Consider the following 18,694-nt stretch of genomic DNA (forward strand, 5'->3'; position numbering starts at 1 on the left):
CTGCAGGGAGAGCTTTGCTAATGTAGCCATTCCTGGCCCCCTATTTAGTGCAGGAATCGAAATGTATTGCTTCCAGATCTGTCATGGTTTACCCTTGTCTAATCTTGAGTGACCTTCAGATTTCTTTCCTCTCTTGCTTGCTTCACAGTTACTTTATCACATTCTTATTTTATATTTCTCCTGATCAGGCTCATTTATATATTTTGGAGTAGTTCTAATGATTTTAACATCCAGCATACCTCAGGGTCATCTGGGTTTTTCGCATTCTAAAGTTTTCTCACCTGATACTGCCTTTTTTTTTGTATTTTATGTTTTTCTACAAAATAATGTGAGTTAAATATGTGTAATTATATATGACTGCTGTTTTTACTTTGAAATTTAAACGCTACCAAGAAGAATGGAATAAACTTTTTTTTACAGGTAGCTGTAGGCGAATCCCAGCTTGCCCCTCTGTGTGCCCCTCCCTTCCTACTAATTTTAAAGGCGGAGAGAAGAAACAATTATGTTGAATGAAATAAAGTTATTTTAAAAAAAATTCCCCAAGCATCTGTAGCTCTCTTGGCTTAATTTTTGTTTTTTATTCTTTTTTGGGAGGAAGTGGGTAAGTAGGTACTAAACCGCCCAAAGAAGCTACTGTTTTCTTTTTCTTTTTTTTGAAGCTACTGTTTTCTTGAATCATGAGTGGTATTTTGAAATCTTTGGTATTTGAACTGGGAATTCTTTCTGGCAGTGGGGTGTGGTGGGAAGAGCATTGTTTTAAGTGGCATGTGAGCTGAGTTGTTGGATCTCAACTGAAGGTGTAATCTTAACGTTCATTAATCCCTGGGTCCTCTGCAGTTTCCAACAGTCACTGGCTTCTGTCTTGTTTATTTGATTTTGAAAAGGAAAAAGCCTCTCCTTAGCATCAAGATGCACCTTAAAGCTTTTGATACATTTTATAAAGCTGAGGATACAAGTCTTCACTTTTGTTAGCTTTATTAAGGAATAAATTTTTTTTAAAAGTATGTTAGGATACAACTTTTTAAAATTAAAAAAATTTTTTTGGGCCACACCGTGAATCATGAGGGATCGTAGTTCTCTGATCAGGAATTGAACTTGAGCCCCCTGCATTGGAAATGTGGGGTCTCAACCACTGGACCCCCCAGGGAGGTCCCAGGATACAATTTTTGACATTTTAAAAACCCACAGTGGTAAAGCCGAAGAGAGCAGAGTTGGTACCACTTCTGAGCAGAGCTCAGAAGAGCCACCTTCCCTGGATGAGTCAGCCGTGTCCTTGAGTGCCCTTGAAGCCTTCCGGCAGCACCCATCACATCTCCAGTGTTAGGGAGTAGAGTAGGGTCTCCTTGGTATTGGCAAGTGATGCCTGAACTTGTAAGCATTGAGTAGGACTTTGAACTCTCTCCAGGATTGTTTTGTACAGAGGTTTTATCTAGGAGATTTTCTTTTTTTTTTTTTGTTCAACACCTTCCCTCCTGCTTCTGTTTTTAGATGAGTTACTGGTTATCATGATTTTATTCTTTTTAGGTGAGGGTTTTCTGAAGTTTTTCTTACCTAAAAAATGGAATACATCTTAACTAATTTCCCTGTTCTGATGTTTCTTGTTTGGGAAGGAAAATGATATTGTGAATGAATCTAGCATACCCATGTAAAAAATGTGGATAAACACGGACAGCTGTAAAATGATAACATTGGATTGGAAAATGAAAGCCTCAAGTCAAAAAAACAGTGGGGAACAGTCAGATGTAGCACCATCAGCCTTGTTTCTGTTTTTTCTTTTTTTAAAATTTTAAATAAACCCTTCTAGTTTATTAATACCTAGTTTAATAAAACTGGTTTAAAAGACCTGCGTCTTTTATGACATTTCATTGAACCACTTTATTTCTCATGTTTTACAGTATGATGAAATCTTTTGTCTTTACTGTTGATGAAATGGGAGCAGGAATTGTTTTCTGTCTGTGGGTGGTCTCTGGTGAAGATCTGGGGAAGGGGGTCTTGGCTTGGTGGTCAGTTAACATTTTGGTAACATCTAGGTGATCATGAAATGTGACTCAGCGTGGAATCCGTGTCCCTGTTTGAATTCTCCCCCAAGAGATTTACCTTTGGCCAGCTGATGCTGCTGAATTGTGCCAGGGGCAAGACTGAACAGTGCTGCCTCAAGTCCAGGCCTGCCATGAAGTCTGGGTTTATAAGACCCTCGTGTTACACATGTTTCTCTTGTCACCTTCCTCTGTTTTGGAGCTTGGGATTTCCCTGGTGGTGCAGTGGTTAAGAATCCTCCATGCAATGCAGGGGACACAGGTTCAGTCCCTGGTTGGGGAAGTAAGATCCCACCTGCCACAGAACAACTCAACCCACGTGCTGCAACTCCTGGAGCCCTTGAGCTGCAATAACTGGAGCCCTCGAGCCGCGACTAAGAGAGTTGGTACGCTGCGACAAAAGATCCCACCAGTGGCAGTGAAGATCCTGCGTGCTGCAGCTAAGACCCGATGCAGCCAAATGAAGACTTGGAACTTGTGCAGCTCATGTTAAGAGGGCTACTGTGCCTTCCACTGTCCCCCAACTGTGGGGCCAGTTCGTCTTCTGGATTTATCGTTTGACTTGCTGGCAGTTTTCTATGGTTTCCATGGCAGGTGGGTTCTCTGTGCTGCCTTTGTCCTGTGGATCATCCACTCATACTTGTCCTGGCTCCAACTACTGGAGCTCCTCCTGTCGGCTGTCTGCTCTCAGCTCAGCTTCATAAATAACAAGAAAGTCTCAGATTGGAGGAAAAAGGGCCGCGTGGTATGGTTTGTGGGTTGGATTCTGATGTTCCATTTTGTGTTCTGCATGTGGAATTCTGTCTCATTTTCTTGGTTCTAAGGGTGGACAACTGACCCTGCAGTCTGTGGAGGCCCTTGGAGTTCCACAGCGACTTCACAGAGGAGCCACTCTGGACTTGGGGTGGCTGCTAAGATGTTTCAGTCGAGAAGGAAGTTGAAAAACGATAAGTCTCCGTTAAATACAGCGAGCAGTATTAACTGGGGAGAGCAGATTGGGTCAGGGTGAGTGTCTGGGGTTAGTCTTTTCTAAAACACTGGACCCCTGGGTCCTAAGATCCAGTTGTTCAGTCACTCAGTTGTGTCCAACTCTGTCACCCCATGGACTGCAGCACACCAGGCTTCCCTGTCCTTCACCATCTCGCAGAGCTTTCTCAGACTCCTGTCCATCCAGTCGGTGATGCCATCCAACCATCTCATCCTCTTTTGTCCCCTTCTCCTGCCTTCAATCTTTGCCATCATCAGGGTCTTTTCTGATGAGTCAGTTCTTCACATACCTGAGACTCAAGGCCAAACAGGAGAGCTGAGCCTATTTCAGCTTGATTTCCAGGGCAGTTTTTACTGCCCTTGGTCTTCAGTCACCCAATGCTAGATTCTTACAAACAGCAAACCAGTTATTCTCCCATTCCCCGCCTGCTCCCCTAGAGGCAGTTCTAAGCTCTCACCCTTGTTTCCAGGTTTGTACCAAAGCCCTCACCCCAACCCCAGCCACCTTCCCTTCAGAGCAGGCTTCCTCTCATCTGCTCTCATCCTACATGGATACTCTCTAACTGAATCTTCTTTCCTGCCAGTACTTCTCTCTGCTTCTTGTGCTTTGCTCTTGGGTATCTTTAATTGTCCTCCACCAGTTATTTTTTCCCTTTTGTGGCCTCAGTCCTTGAACACAAACAGAGCTCCCCTCTTCTGGTTAAACTCATATTTCTCATAAAGCTTATAGTTTTGAAATAATAAAGTTTTAAATAGATTTAAGAATAGAAAGAACTCCCCTCTGCCCAGATCTTCTAATAAGCAGGAAACAACATCAATGTCACCTAAAAATGTAAAGTCATGTTTAAATTTCACTGATGGTCCTAACGGCCTTGAGACCTTTTGCTCCCCGAGTCTAGGATCCAGTTCAGATCACACATTGCCTTTAGTTGTTACCTCTCTCCAGTCACCTTCAGTGCGCTTTAATCTTTGTCCTTCATGACACTAAGATTTTTAAGAGTAAAGCCCACTTGCTTAGTAGAATGTCCTTCAGTTTTGGGTTTTCAGGTTGTGGGTTTGTAGGGGATACCACAGAAGCAGTGGTCCAGAGTCCAGCACACCATGAGGCATGGCCTTTGGTTCCCTCATGAGTGATGTTGACTTTAGTTACTTGTTAACCCAGACTTTAAAGCAAAAGAAAATATGGTCATTTTCTGTCTACCTACCCATGCTTGCCTTCTTAATATAAATGGGATGATACATGTGCCTTGTTAGTGCAGACTTTTTGTATTCCTTTATTTCTGGCCCACCTTTTTCTGCCACACTGGACCCCTACTCTCCATGATCCATATCAACACCCTAGTTTCTATGCTCATAGTTTTGTGTGTGCTGACGGTACAGGAGCCCCTTAGACCCAGGCCAAAAAGGCCCCTGCCCTGAGCCAGGCAACCTACTCTGTCCCCTGTCTGACCGTGTCCCTTCCTACTAGATGAGGGAGGTCCCAGGGGCTAAGGATGGCTGCTCAGCCCTGCTGGTCCACCGCCCCTCTTCCCCACTGCTCTCAGTTCTGGAATTCCCTGCCCAAATCCCTTTGAACCAGATTCCAGAGTCTGGGGGCCTATCCCTCAGTGCATCATTAAAACCTTTTTTAAAAATTGTTTTTACTTTTTTGGCTGTTCCTTGTAGCATATGAGATCTTAGTTTTCCAACCAGGGATGGGACCTGCACCCCCTGCAGTTGGATGTGCAGAGTCCTAACCATTGGACCACCAGGGAAGTCGCTCAGTGCATCACTTGAGGGCAGCCCTGCCTAGGCTTGTGGTGGCCGTGGAGTCGTGGAGGCATGGGGTGTATGGGTGACGGTGGCCATCCACATGGCGCCATTTACAAGCCCCCCCCCCCCCCCCCCAGCAGGAATGAGAGGGCAGCAGGACAGAGGGCTTGGAGGTCTTCCAGGTTGTTAGGAAAAGTATTTGTGAAGGCACATGAATGTATTTTATTTAACAGTATATTAATCTATGAACATTTTAAGTAACTAGACTTGCTGTGTGGACCAGGTATTTGTTCTTTTGCCCTTGGCCCCGTAACTATTAAGAGTAGACCTGTTTACAGACGTGTTGTACATAGACACGCACATTCTGTGTATCAGCACGTACCTATTCATCATCCTTTTGTAAATATTGGCCTCATTCTGTGCACTCTTCTTTTGCTTATCTCCTGGAAATTCCCCCTAGTCATCTGCTGAAGGTCTGGCTCGTCTTTTTGGTTCCCTGGGTAACGTCCTGAGTGCAGGTGCCTTGACCTATTCAGCCATTCATCTACTAGGAGTCATTCGCCGTACTTCTTGGTGCTGTGAATGACGCTGCCGCCAGCACTCCTGTCCCGTGATCTTTCACAGATGAGTAAACTGTACCCACCATTCATTCTCTTGAAATAAATCTTCAAGATTACCATGAATCTTTTCTGAATTAAAAACTAAAGAGAAATACATGGTTTTATACTATAGACATTCTCTTTGATCTCACCTGCCAGAAATAGCTGCCATTACTTTTGGAGTATATTTTTCCAGGCTCTGTAGGCACGTGCCAACACCTACATGGAATATTCTTGACAGAAATGGACGCATGAATACACCTCTGCAGCTTTCTCACTGGTGACCTTGCGTCGCCATGTTCAGTGTCCTTCATTATCACCGTGGCTCATTCTGGAGCAGCCCGGACTTCTAGTTGACCCACCCTGTTGTCTGTGTGTTTTTCGCCCCCCCCCTCTCTCTATCCCCTTAGTGCAGCCATTTTTCAGTCCCCATATTTCTGGGAACTTGTTTTTTATTTCTAATTGGACGGCCTAGCATCACATGCATTAAACCACTTTCCCTCATTGTCCCTTCCCTGGAAATGTTTCTGGCATTTCCCTCAGTTACTTGGTTCCTGGCTTCCAAGTCTCCTTTCCTTTGGCTCTTCTCGCCCCTTTGGTCCTTATATCTGGGCTGTCACCGGGACACGGTTAGGTTAGGACACCACTGGCCAGTATCTAGTCTTCTTCCTCCTCACTCCCCACATCTTATGCAGGTGAGTTTTCATAACTGCCCTTCATCCTGTTCAGACTTCCTGGTGAAGGTATTTAAGATTATGCTTCCATTTTTCTCCTCCTTCCTCTTGCACTATTCCTCCCCCGACCCCACCCCAGGAGCCCTTTGTCAAGCCAGATGGCTCATTTGCTCTGTCCCCCGAGCCTGTCTGGGGACTCATCTCTTTCCTGGCCATTCCCCTGCCGCCCTGGAATGCCCTCTTGATTCCTGCTGGTGGCACTTGCTGATGGGGTGGATGGATGCTCCTAATAACCCAACACAACACTGTCTTCCATCCTCTGTGGAGGTCTGGTGACCCAGGGCAGTGTGCCCTTTATATTCTCAGAGCAGAGCTCCCTGGAACAGACCTCTCCCGCACACTCGCGCCTACCCCCATGCTGCGTGAGGGGAGTCCTGTCAGCTCCCTAAAGATGTCCTGCCTCCAAGGACATGGAGGGCTGGGCGTGGGGGTGCCTGTCGTGGAGAGTCAGGGGCCCTTCTGGTCCCACCTTTGGTGAATGGAAACCTTTGACCCTCTGGAAACATGCTTTCCCCGGACCTTATTTCCCTAATCTGTGGATTACAGTTGGACCCCCGCATGACCTTCTAAGCCTTTTCTACTTCTGTAAAATGGGTGACTCCCTTTAGGAAGCTGCTGGCATGAAGCCAGGAGTATAGTAACCTGAGAAGCCTCAGGTCATCAAGAAGACAGCTCTCCCATCAGCGGAAAGAAGGCTTGCAGGTATAAGCCCTGGAAAAGCTCTATGTTGGAGAAGCCCCAATGGGAAGTGGGGTGCTTGTCAAATGCTAGTTGGGGGTCCCCAGGCCTAGGGCAGCCACCTTCTCCCTTGACCTTGACCTCTTTTCCATTCTGTGATGCAGCCAGGTCAGCCTCCTCATGGTCCTTACAGAGATCGAGAGTTAAAGCCACTATCATTCCCTATTCTAGGTCGAGACCCGTGTCTTCTGAGGACTTAAAAGACAAGCCTCTGCCTCGAAAGGTAAGAAAATCCTGAGTTGATAATGGGAGGGGTATTTCAGAGATGCCGGACATCATCCTTGAGCTTCCACGTCTGTTGATTATCAGGTTATCAGCCTCCGCACAGTGGGGGGGGGGGGGGGGGGGGGGGAGGCGGGGGTTGCAAGCTTAGATATTTATAAAATGTTGATAATTTAAGTCTAAGCTGCAGTAGGCTGGCTTTGCCTTTTAAAGCACTTCATGGGCCAAATGCAATAAACCTGAGGTCACCAATTTGTAGTATCTACTTGGACTCTACTTAATTTTGTCCAGCCAAGTTGTGATAACGATGGGGTGGGCTGTGAAGAGTATTATCAAGTCAGATGAGTATTCAGTGTCCATTGTGTTCTTGGGGCTGGGAAACCGAGAGATAACTAATGTAGATTAAATGAAGATAAACTAAAATGCCCTGACCTTCAAAGAACTCACTTTGGTACTTCCCTGGGGGTGTAGTGGTTAAGAATCCACCTTTCAATGCAGGGCATGTGGGTTGGTTGGATCCCTGGTTGGGGAACTAAGATCCCATGTGTCATGGGGTATCACAACTGCTTGTGATACCTGCGTGTCACAACTACTGAGCCCATGCACCCTAGAGCTGGTGCTCCACAGCTAGAGAGGCCCCTGTGCACCTAAACAAAGAGGCCACGTGCAGCAGGGAAGACCCAGTGCAGCCAAAAATAAATAAATGAAGAGCTCACTGTGAGATGGAGAGAAATAACAGTTCTCATGGATTGTGTAATACAATGTGGTGGGGCTTCATGTGTGTTCAGGTGTCATTTTGTCTCACTACAACCCTGCAAGGTGGTTATTAGGGAGAGAGATTCTGCAGACAAGGCAACTTGTGGCTCAGAGAAGTGAGGTAATAGGCCACACTAAATGAGCCTGGGAGCAGGGAGCCAGGCAGAATCCTAGTCCAGAGATTTGGGACTCTACCATCATGTTTCCCTCCATGTCTTGCTGCTACATGTATGGACAGACACGCACAGGAGTCATGCATGCATGGCAGATGGGAACAAAGAATTTGGGAGCACAGAGGTGGCAGTGATGACTCTCACCTGAAAGTCACTGAGGAGCTCCTCGGAGGAGGTGCGTTTGAGCCAGACTTTGAAGAATGGGTGGGACTTCACCTCTGGAGGTGGTGGTCTGTGCCGCAGAGAGGGAAAGACGTGAGTAGATGTGGAATGTTGGCTGTGATTGTGGGGCGGTGGAGAGCAGTTGGTGTGCCTGAATCGTGGTGTGTGCATTGAAACTAGAGACAGGTCAGAGCTGCATGGCAAAGGGCTTTGAGTGCCATGCTCAGGAGTTGATAGGGATGATGGGAGTATTCTGGAAAGCGTCAGCTGGGGTCAAGTCATGATCAGACTTGCCTTCCAGAAAGAAGATTGGCTCCAGTGTTGGGAGGTGGATTGGAAGGGAAAAACAAATTCTGGTCCCAGTTGGGGAAGGGCACTGCACTTGTCCCAGCAGAAGGCTAGAGCTTAAGGTGGGGCAGGGGTGGGGGAGAGGAGGGTTTAGATGTAGGAACTGGATTACAGTAAGAAGCAACACGAAGGTCAGTAAGAATGCAAGGGAGGCAGAAGGAGGAGCCAAAGATGGTGCTGGGATGTCTAATCTGGGGGCTGCATGGCTGGTGAGAGAATTAACCAGCTCATCTGCTGGGCTGCATGAAGGCAGGTCTCCACTCTGCTCACTGGTGTGTTCACAGTGTCTGGTACTCAACAAATGTGCACAGACCCTGAGTGAATGAGGGCAAGTTCACAGTTGGATTTACAGTTGGATGAGCTCTGTGTTTGGTGTGCTTGGGATAGGGCGAGTGAGTAATCCAACCTCCACCTTGTCTTTTGACTTTCTGAACTGATGTCTCCTTGACTGCCCAACACCCAAAGCAGTGTATTTCAGTGGGCAACACTCAATGGTTACCACATAGTCCACACCTGGAGTCTTCTGGGGGAGGCAGCCTTTGATGACCTGAGCCTCCAGTAACCTGAAACACTGTGCCGAGTGTCAAAATGAGTCTCGTGTAGGGGCTGCAGAGAGGAAGCCTTGTGGAGGGCTGAGAGTCCCTGATGGTGGGGACTGCGTGAACTTGGCTGTGTGCACAGGTGATCTGATCTGACCTGGGGTGTCTGGTATGGTCAGGACAAGATTGTGATAGCTGGGGAAGATGGAGCTGGACTCTTTGGGGTCTTGAATTCTGACCACTGAAGATGTGGAACTATATAGTTACCAAACCGAAGCACCTTATAAATTAGAGTCCTGTGATGTGTGAGGTGGGATCTTGGCTGTGGGCACTAACTTCTAAGCCTCAATCACAGCACCTGTGTAAAAGAGGAGCAACAGTTAACTCCCCAGAGTCAGGGGACGCAGTTAGATCTTCCTTGGACTTCTTAGGGCTAAAAGTGGTTCAGATCTACTTGTTGCATCAGTAAGTAACACACCATAATACTGTGTACCCCACAGATGTTCTCTCTTTTTTTTTTTAATAATTATTTTTATTTGGCTGTGCTGGGTCTTAGTTGCAGTATGTGGGGTCTAGTTCCCTGGCCAGGGAACGAACCTGGGCCCCCTGCATTGGGAGCACAGAGACTTAGCCACCGGACCAGCAGAGAAATCCCAGATGTTCTCTTTCAATAGATGTGCTTAAAACTGTTCAGCTCTGGAAGTCACCCCTTTCAGGGCCTGGTTCTTGTCATCATCTGTGTTCCAGGTGTCCTTTGCAGGTGGACCCGGGAAGAACAAGGAGGTTCTCAGCTCCCCAACACCATCCATCTCCGTTAGCCAGACGTCTGACTTCCAATATGAGTCTCAGCTGTTCACTGAGGCACACCTGGCTGAGATGGAGAAGACATTTTACAGCGAGGTCAACTCGACTGGAGGTGAGGCTGTGTCATGGGCCCAGCCTCTGGCCTCTGCACAGGGTGGGACCCAGGACCTGGCCTGGGTGGGGGGTGCAGGCTGCATAAGCATTTTTGCATCCTGTATGTCCTTTAAAACTTTTCATCATTATGCTCTGTAAGTATTGTAAGCCCACTAGAGGCTATTTGGGACTGAGGGAAAAAATACCCTTAATCCAGACACTTGGGTAACCACTGTCAGCATTTCAGCATGTTTGCAACTGAACAATTTCATATGCATGGCTTGCTATCTACTGCTGTGTAACGGTATTTCTACAAAATTCATGGCTTAAATCAACACACTTTTACTATCTCACCATTTCAGTGGGTCAGGAGTCTGGGCACAGTTTAGCTGGCTCTTCTGCTCAGGGTCTCACTAGGCTGTGATCAGGGAGTCAGCTGGGGCTGCAGTATCAACTAGGCTTGAGTGGGAAGGAGTCACTTCTTTTTTTAAGAAAATATTTATTTATTTATTTGGCTGTACTGGGTCTTAGTTGCGTCATTTGGGATGTTTGGCTGTGGCGTGTGAACTCTCAGTTGCGGCATGTGAGATCTTCAGTTGGGACATGTGGGATCTAGTTCTCCGACCAGGGATCGAACCCAGGCCCCCTGCCTTGGGAGGTGCGGAGTGTCAGCCAATGAACCACCAGGGAAGTCTTTGTGAAAGATCCACTTCTAAGTTTATGCAGGTTGTTGGCAGAATTCAGTTCCTTGAAGCTACAGGACTAAGGGCTCTCATTTTGTCCTGGCTATTGGAGGGCGACTGTCTTCAGCTCTTAGAGCTGCCTGCTTCCTGGCTTCTGGGGCTCACCAACATGCTGACTTCAGCACTCAGGCCAGGTGGAAACTCCAGCAGGAGGTGTGCTACCATCACGTAGTCCTGCACACACAGTCCCGTACATCCTGTCACCATTGCCGTCCTTGCTGGTCAGAAGCAGGTCACAGGTTCCACCACCCGCAAGGGGGCATGAATGCTAGGAGGTCTGCCATCTCGGGGCCACCTTCAGTCTCTTTGCCCCAGATGACTACACGTGTTTTCACATGTCTGTAAACCATACTTTAATTTCACACCCTCCTTTTTCTCTTAATGTTAATTCCTTAAGGGTTTTTTTTTCATATGTTACGTGATCTGCTGAACCATCATTAGCAGTGAATGCAAGGGCTCCACTGGTTGACTAAGCCATTTCCCTAAACGAAACATTTAGTTTTTTTAAACATTTATTTATTTGTTGTGGCTCTTGGCATCTTTGTTGCGTCATGCGGGATCTTTCCTGGTGGTGCACAGACTCTCTAGTGGTGGTGCAGATCCTTGAGCACAGTCTCTGTAGCTGCAGTGCATGGGCTTACGACATGCAGGATATTAGTTCCCTGACCAGGGACTGAACCTATGTCCCCTGCATTGCAAGAAGGATTCTTAACTACTGGACCACCAGGGAAGTCCCTAACTTTTAGATTTTTACCAAGTTTAAATAACATTGTGAAGAACATCCTTTGTACATAAGGTTTTTTTTTTTTTCTCTTCAGAGCTTGAATTTTCCCCTTGGGAAAATACACATAAAGGTTACTTATTATTCCTATGGGAGTTCTTTAAGGCATCTTTATTTCTATCCAGTAGACTCGGAGCACCAATGCTGGGACCATGGCTACTTGCCCCGTCAATTTGAGTTTGACAGCCACACTGTGATGTGGGCAGGAAGGGTAAAAAATGGCCTGTTTATAAAGAGCAAAGTGAGGCTGGGGAGGGATGGTTTGTGTCTGACCTGAAGCTGAGATGCTTCCTCATCTGAGCTCTTTGAGTGTTGGTGTTTGGCGGCCAGGAGGTGCCACCACTGTCTTGGAGGACCCGGCAGTCCCAGTTTTGGCCACTATTTTTATTGTGTTTTGTTTTGAACAGGTAATATATTTACACAGGTCAAAATTTAAAAAGTGCCATCACCTCACCCTCTTTTTGAAGTAGATCACTATTTTTTTTTAAAACAATAACAGTAAAAATAAAAGTATTTTTACAATGCTGATCCTAGGGAATGTATTAAAGGTAGCCAGGCTTCCCTGGTAGCTCAGATGGTAAAGAATCTGCCTGCAATGCAGGAGACCCGTGTTTGATCCCTGGGTCAGGAAGGTCCCCTGGAGAGGGAAATGGCAACCCACTTCAGTATTCTCGTCTAGACAGAAGAGCCTGACAGGCTGCATACAGTCAATAGGCTCACAAAGAGTCGGACACGACTGAGTGACTCTCACTCACTCACTCCCTCCCTCCCCAGGGAGGTTATATTTTCACTTTTGTGCTTCAAGAGCTATTTTTAAAAATTTATTATTTGGCTGTGTCGGGTCTTAGTTGCGTCATGCGGGATCTTTCCTGGCGGCACATAGACTCTCCAGTTTCGTCACCAGAGCATGCGGCCTTCAGTAGTTGCAGCATGTGGGACTAGTTGCTCCTCGGCCGATAGAATCTTAGTTCTCCAACCAAGGATTGAACCTATGTCCCCTGAGTTGCAAGGCAGATTCTTAACCACTGGACCACAAGAGCTATTAATGAACCATTTGTTCATTATCCATGTGAGACTGGGTGAGCATTTCCTTTAAGCGTCAATGTGCAGGGGACCTGACCAGCTACCACAGTGTACCCATCCTTTCCAGGACACCATTGTGTCTAGTCTTTTGTTATACTCAACAGTTTTTTTTTTTTTTTCCAGTAAGCTGTTTTTAAAAAGAAGAATATGAAAATAATACGGCAGTGAACAATATATATAGGTTCTTAAAGAGCAATGAAAGGACTGTCCCTGTAGTGCTGTCAAGAGGAGTTTGTTCATTTGTTCTGCACAAAGGCGCTTTGACTGCCAGCTCTTTCCCGAGGGGACAGCTCCGAGCTCGTGGGCTGACATCCGTCTGATACACAGAGGGACCGTTACGTGTCACTCAAACATGCAAGGCTCTTGGCTATCACTTCAGATGAGCAGGCTGGATCTTTCTTTAAGCAGGGCACCTTTTGTTCGGCCTTCCATTTGTTCCTCAGTCTAGCCGTAAGCGATGACAATTGTCACTTTTGCACAGAGCGGGTTGTTTTATGAGGAGCATGGAGCAGGGTGAGAGCGTGACCCCAGACTGGGGGGAAAGGCTCGGTGCCACCACTCACCAGCTATGTGACCTTGGGCTCACACCCCGCCTCTTTGTGTCAGTTTCCTCATGCCCCCCTCACCCACCCCGCCACCATCAGGTGGTCAGTGTGAATAACCTCAGGTGATACTGGCGCTCAGTCATCATCATCACATCCCCCAGTGCTGAAGGAAACACTCAGGGAACAAACGTCTGCTTCGCACAAGGACTCGGTCATGGAGAGGACGGGCTTAGCCCTGTACTCCCTGAGCTCATGGCCAGGGTGGTGATAAGGAAGGTCAGGGGGCAGTGGAACCAGGCAGGGTGGCGTGCCGCCTGCTTAGAGAGTCTCTGGGAAAAGGCTTCCCTGTGGAGGAACCAGGCAGCGCCAAGGCCTTGAGGTGACAGGTGCAGAGACGTGGTGGCTGCAGCAGAGAATGAAGGGGACAGTAGGGGTGGGGTGAGGTCCTAGAGAAGAGCCTTCAGGCCGAGGTGAGAGTTCCATGTATTTGGAGTGGGTTTTAGAAGCACTTAAAAAAATGTTTCTACTTATTTTTTTGGCTGTAGTGGGTCTTAGTTGTGGCACTTGGTATCTTTACTTGCAGCATGTGGGATCTAGTTTCCTGACCAGGGATCAAACTGAGGCCCCCTGCACTGGGAGCATGGACCACCAGCCAAGTCCCCATAGGAACGCACTTTTTAAAGACTGTGATTACTTTTTTAAAACGTAGACAGGAGTAATCGACCCGTCTGCAGACAGATTCCCTTGTAGCCACAAAACCCAGCAGGGGAAAAAAAATTGGTTCTTGTCCTGTTCCTTGTTCCTCTCCCCTTTTCATCTTTCTCTCCAGCCCAAGGTTGTATTTTAACTGCCTCTAAAAGATGCACATCTCTTCTCCCTCTATAGCTTTGGATATATTTTTGTCTCTTTGTTGCCATTGTTGAAGTTTTTATCCTTTCCTATTTATTTATTTATGAGTTTTCATCAATTTTCTTTGTCTCAATGCCTGGTCTGTCTTATTTGCTCAGAAATGGGATCTGATCTCGGATCTGGTCTTTTTCAGTACCCATCCCCTGTCACTGCTCTGGGGCCACCACAATGCTCTCATGCAGCAGGTGTGGAGCCAGGATTTGTGGGTGATCTAATGTTGAACAGATAAGATGGAAAAGATGACCCAGCAGCGTGACCCTCTATGTGCACCACCCCCCAACACCCAGATGTCCAGTAACACTGGCTGGTGATGGGGCCAGGGGTCTTGCGATGAAGTGGACGGTGTTCTCCCTTCTCTCTCTTGAAGCCCTGGACATGAAGACTTTCATTAAGGCTGTGAAGAAGATTCTGAGCAATATGTCAGAAGAGATGCTGGAGGCGCTGTTTTTGAAGGTGGACTTGAACTGTAATGGCTTCATCACCTGGGTGAGGAGGGCGCCCCTGCTGCCTCAGAGAGCTGGGGGGAGGCTGGAAGGCATGGGCCGTGGCTGGTCAGAGGAGCACGAGGAGGGCTGGGGATCCGGGGGGCAGATTCTGGGGGACCTTCTGGGTAGAGGGAACACTTGGAGTCTTCAAGGGGGCCCTCTTGAGACTCCTGAGAACTGGACTTGCTGCAGCTTGTTCCCCTCCAGGGGACAGGAGAGTGTGACAAAGGCCAGTGACCCCTGCATGAAGCCGGCTGTGCCCCCAGCGGTGAGCAGCAGAGGTCTGCAGCTGCCATGTGACACTCCTGCACGCCGGCCTCCCATCTGACCGAGGGGCTTCCAGCCAAAGCCACAACCGTCTCGTGGCCCTTGGTGCTCACTCAGTATCTGTTAAATCACAAAAAGTCAGACTTTTAGAGCCTAATATGCTCTCATGCAGCAAACCTACCCCCTGCCCCAATTTTAAATGTTCTACAATGAGCATATACAACATTTAAGAATGCAGACCACAGTAAAGTACAAAAAAAAAAAAAAATCAGTCTGATGTATTGATGTAGAAATGCTGACAATGACAACTAGCATTTACAGCAGAATTGATCTAAGCAGTCTAAATATTATACTCGAGCCTCGCGGGAATCCTATGGGGTAGGTGCTGATAACGTACCTCAATGACAGACTAGGAAACTGAGGCAAGAGAAGAATAAAATGGCCCGAGCTTACAGAGTTACTTTAGCTGAGTCAGTCTTCAGACCTAGGGATTTTCCTTCAAGAGTCCATGTGTAGTCAGCTCTGTCATACCTCCCCCCAAGCATAGATGTACATTCTGTTTTTATGTGTGGTTTTTGCTTTCATTTATTTTTTTAAGTTTACTTTCAATTGGAAGATAATTGCTTTACAACATTGTGTTGGTTTCTGCCATACAACAATGTGAATCATTCATAAGTATACGTATGTCCCTTCCTTCTTGAACCTGCACTGCCCATTTCTCTTAATTTTCTATAATAAGCATATTTCTAGCACTCTGTCATCTACACCATGGTCTTTCCTCATAGATCCCTGTGTCTTGTTATGGCTCCACTTAGTGGTTCTCTCTGGCCTTGGCAATATTTTCGTGAGGCTGGTCAATAGAGCCTAGAGTTGTTGTGGCTTATGGGTGCTTCCCTGCTATTGACTCGATATAAGAGCTGGGGCAACTCATCTGTACTTATGTGGGTCTCAGTCTTACTGTCTGTACAGTGGGAGGAATAAAGGGATTCCGAGGAGATGCCAGCTGTGGAGCAAGGTGAGGATCATGTAGAATTACAGACATGAGATAACGTGGGAGGTACTGTTGTGCCATCTTCACCTAATGTGCAAATAGGCCCTCTGCACAATGTAGATCCAAGAACAGCGCCGGTGCTTGGCAGCCTCCCTCCACCAGAGCCTCCGGGGGCTCCCAGAGACCCTTGGAAGGGGCTGGGGGAGGAGGGGAAGGCACTGGAAGCCGGTGCTTGGTTTGCCTGACACCCACCCTGCTGGCACTTCTTTCCGAGGCAGCAGGAGTACGTGGACTACGTGTTGCGCGAGTTCCAGGGGAAGGAGAAAATGATGAGGGGCCAGTACCGCCTACGCTTCCACCTTCCCATGAGGATCATCCCCCTGTAAGGAGCCTCTCCCTGGGCTGAAGGGTGTGTCGGGATAAGGCTGGGGCTGGCCTGCACCTGCGCCCCTTCCTGAGTCCTCTCTCCATCTCTAAGCACTAGAGTTGTGGCTGGATACACTGTTACTTTGCAGTTTTCATCACAAGCCTACTCTACTTGCCTTCCGTGGGCTGTTTTTCCCTTAAAAAACGTCTGTTCCTGGTCTCGTCTGGCCCCTCCCATCATGAGGAAGCTGACTGGCTATTTCATGGGTTAAACTTATGACTCTGGGATCCCCACGTCACCCCAGCATCATTCATGGGTCTCCTCTCTTTCTGGCCACCGTTGTTAGTGGTGACAGTCCCCTGGGGGAGAGGCAGAGCCCGCATATCAAGGAGCGAGTTTCTCGGGGTGCGGGTGTGGGAAGCTTGTCTGTCCTCCTCTGGGTGTTTTTCCACTTTGGCCTGGGCTCCCCTCTCATCACCTTCCACAGGAATCACGGGTGTGAGATTGTGAAAGTGGAGTTCTTAGTCCAGCGGCTCAAGAAGATTGGGCATTTCCTGACTGTCACCAAGGACGGCATCCTGCAGTTCTGGTCGGAGTCCTTCATGCTGACCAGCTCCTTCAGGGTGAGCGGGGCCCACAGGGGGTGGTCGAAGAGCCTCTGCCTTCACTCCCAGCCGGCTTCTCTTCTGGGTTTGTGGGATAGGCATCCGTGCTTGCGGGCTAGGCATCCGTGCTTGCTCCTGGGGGCAGGTCTGGCTTCCCTGTGGGGCCATGAGCCTCACACTTCTCTTCTGAGACTAGGATACCACCTGGATGTCCACTGCACTTGTATGCCCAACAGACACCCTAAACCCACTTGGTCCAAACTGACTGTCACTGTGGCCCACCTTATCCACCAGACTTCCTTGTCCTGTGACCCCAGGGCAGTGAATGGCATCACCATCCACCAAGGTTCTTGTGATCAACCTCCTTTCCTGTCCTTGTCCCACTGGCTCCACCACCAAGTCCTGCTGGTTCAGATCTTCTGCTTGGACCAGGGAGTAAGTCACAGTGACCACGAACATGGGCCTTGGAGCCCAACTGCCAGGCGTAGAGCCCTGACTGCACCATCTCTCAGCTGTGTGACCTTGGAAGTGGCTAGAGCGCTCTCTGTGTATCAGTTTCCTCATCTGTCAAATGGGCCTAGTAATAGCACCCCCTACACACAGGGCTGCCAGGAGAATTATCACGACATAATCCATGCCTGGTGCTTGGAGCAGGGCAAGGCACACAGCAAGCACCCAACCAACATAAGCCGACATTGTCATCACCATGGTTGTCTGAGCCGTTGGCTCCCGGCCCAGTGCGGTGAATGATAAAACGCTCAGAAACACCCGCTGTGGACTTGGCATTGCCAGGCCAGTCCAGCCTCCTCCAGCACATGAGGAAGGCCTGCTCTTTAGAGGAGGCTGAGTGAGCATGCCGTGTGCCTGCAGAGTGTTTCCTAGTTGCATCGGGGGTCATGTCATCCTTTGGGGCGGGAGGATTCTAGGTCATTCCCCCATCCCTGGTGGCCAAAGGAGGGAACCAAGGTCTGTGGAGTTCCAGGAACTCTCTCGGGTGCTCCTGGAAATTTGTCCCTGTGTTCCTGAGGCTGGGGTTTCTGGCACATTCCACTCTCTTTTTCTCTTCTGTGTTTATTGGGGAACATATTATAGCCTGAGATTCTGCTTGTGGCTCTACGTGGTCACCTCAGCGCTCCCAAGGGCCACAGCCTGGGAGGGCCAAAGAGGACAGAGGGAGGGTCCCCTAGAGGGCCGCAGACGTGGGCTTCCTTCCCCGAGGGGCTGCTTGGGCAAGTGGATGTTGGCAAGAGTAAGCCACCAAGCACCAGCCTCGCACACTCACTGTAGGGCCACGGTCGTACAGACTGAAAGCCCCAGAGTCTGGGCTTCACTTACCAGCTCTGCAAGCTTGGGCAAGTCTCTGAGACTTCCCAGGGGTCTGTTTCTAGAGTGAACACCAGCATGTGTGTATGTGTGTGTAGTGGGGTGGGGGGGGGGGATGATGGGCATTACCATCACCTCCATTGCATGTGGGTGAGACCCTAGCCTAGTGCCAGAGAGGGGCTTCTGGGGCCCTGGTCCATTGTCCTCACCGTCCCCGCTGTCAGTGCAGGCCCCTGCTCTTGCTGCTCTGGGTTCTGATGGGACAGTTCAGAGCCTGCATGGCATTATTCAGGGAGTAAAATGCAGATTCCTCCTCTTCCCTGGATAGCGCAGCTCATTTCTGCTGACCCATCATTGCATGGGGTGTCCCCCGCCAGGAATGCCAGCTCAGGTTCTGTCTGTGTAAGAGTTGTGCGAGGCTGGCACCAGGGCGGGAGGCACCCCTGCCTGGCCCAGCTCTCCCCAGTGCCAGGCAGCACTCAGATGCTTCGTCTGTCATGGTTCCATTCCTTCCTCACAACCTGGCAGGACGGTTTCTCGTTAATAAGCCAGGTGACACTGGCAGATGGTAAACAAGATTCAGGCAAAACAAACAGAATGAATACCAATGTTAGGTATCAATTATATCTCAGTAAAAATCGGAGAAAAAAGA

The 18,694-nt window shown here is 48.4% G+C and overlaps 1 protein-coding gene across 1 annotated transcript in view; it reads left to right on the plus strand.

Moving 5' to 3' along the window:
- Positions 1–2,844: 2,844 nt before the first annotated feature.
- The window catches only part of EFCAB8 (EF-hand calcium binding domain 8), a 50,689-nt gene continuing 34,839 nt past the window's right edge, over positions 2,845–18,694 (plus strand). Inside the window, exons 1-6 of the mRNA XM_020902512.2 lie at positions 2,845–3,041; positions 7,018–7,069; positions 9,794–9,962; positions 14,372–14,490; positions 16,026–16,129; positions 16,602–16,737. Coding sequence (XP_020758171.2) covers positions 2,953–3,041; positions 7,018–7,069; positions 9,794–9,962; positions 14,372–14,490; positions 16,026–16,129; positions 16,602–16,737 — 669 coding nt within the window. The 5' untranslated portion in view covers positions 2,845–2,952. The remainder of the gene's footprint in view (positions 3,042–7,017; positions 7,070–9,793; positions 9,963–14,371; positions 14,491–16,025; positions 16,130–16,601; positions 16,738–18,694) is intronic.

The sequence above is a fragment of the Odocoileus virginianus genome, chromosome 9, assembly GCF_023699985.2.
Source record: "Odocoileus virginianus isolate 20LAN1187 ecotype Illinois chromosome 9, Ovbor_1.2, whole genome shotgun sequence".
Lineage (NCBI taxonomy): Eukaryota > Metazoa > Chordata > Mammalia > Artiodactyla > Cervidae > Odocoileus > Odocoileus virginianus.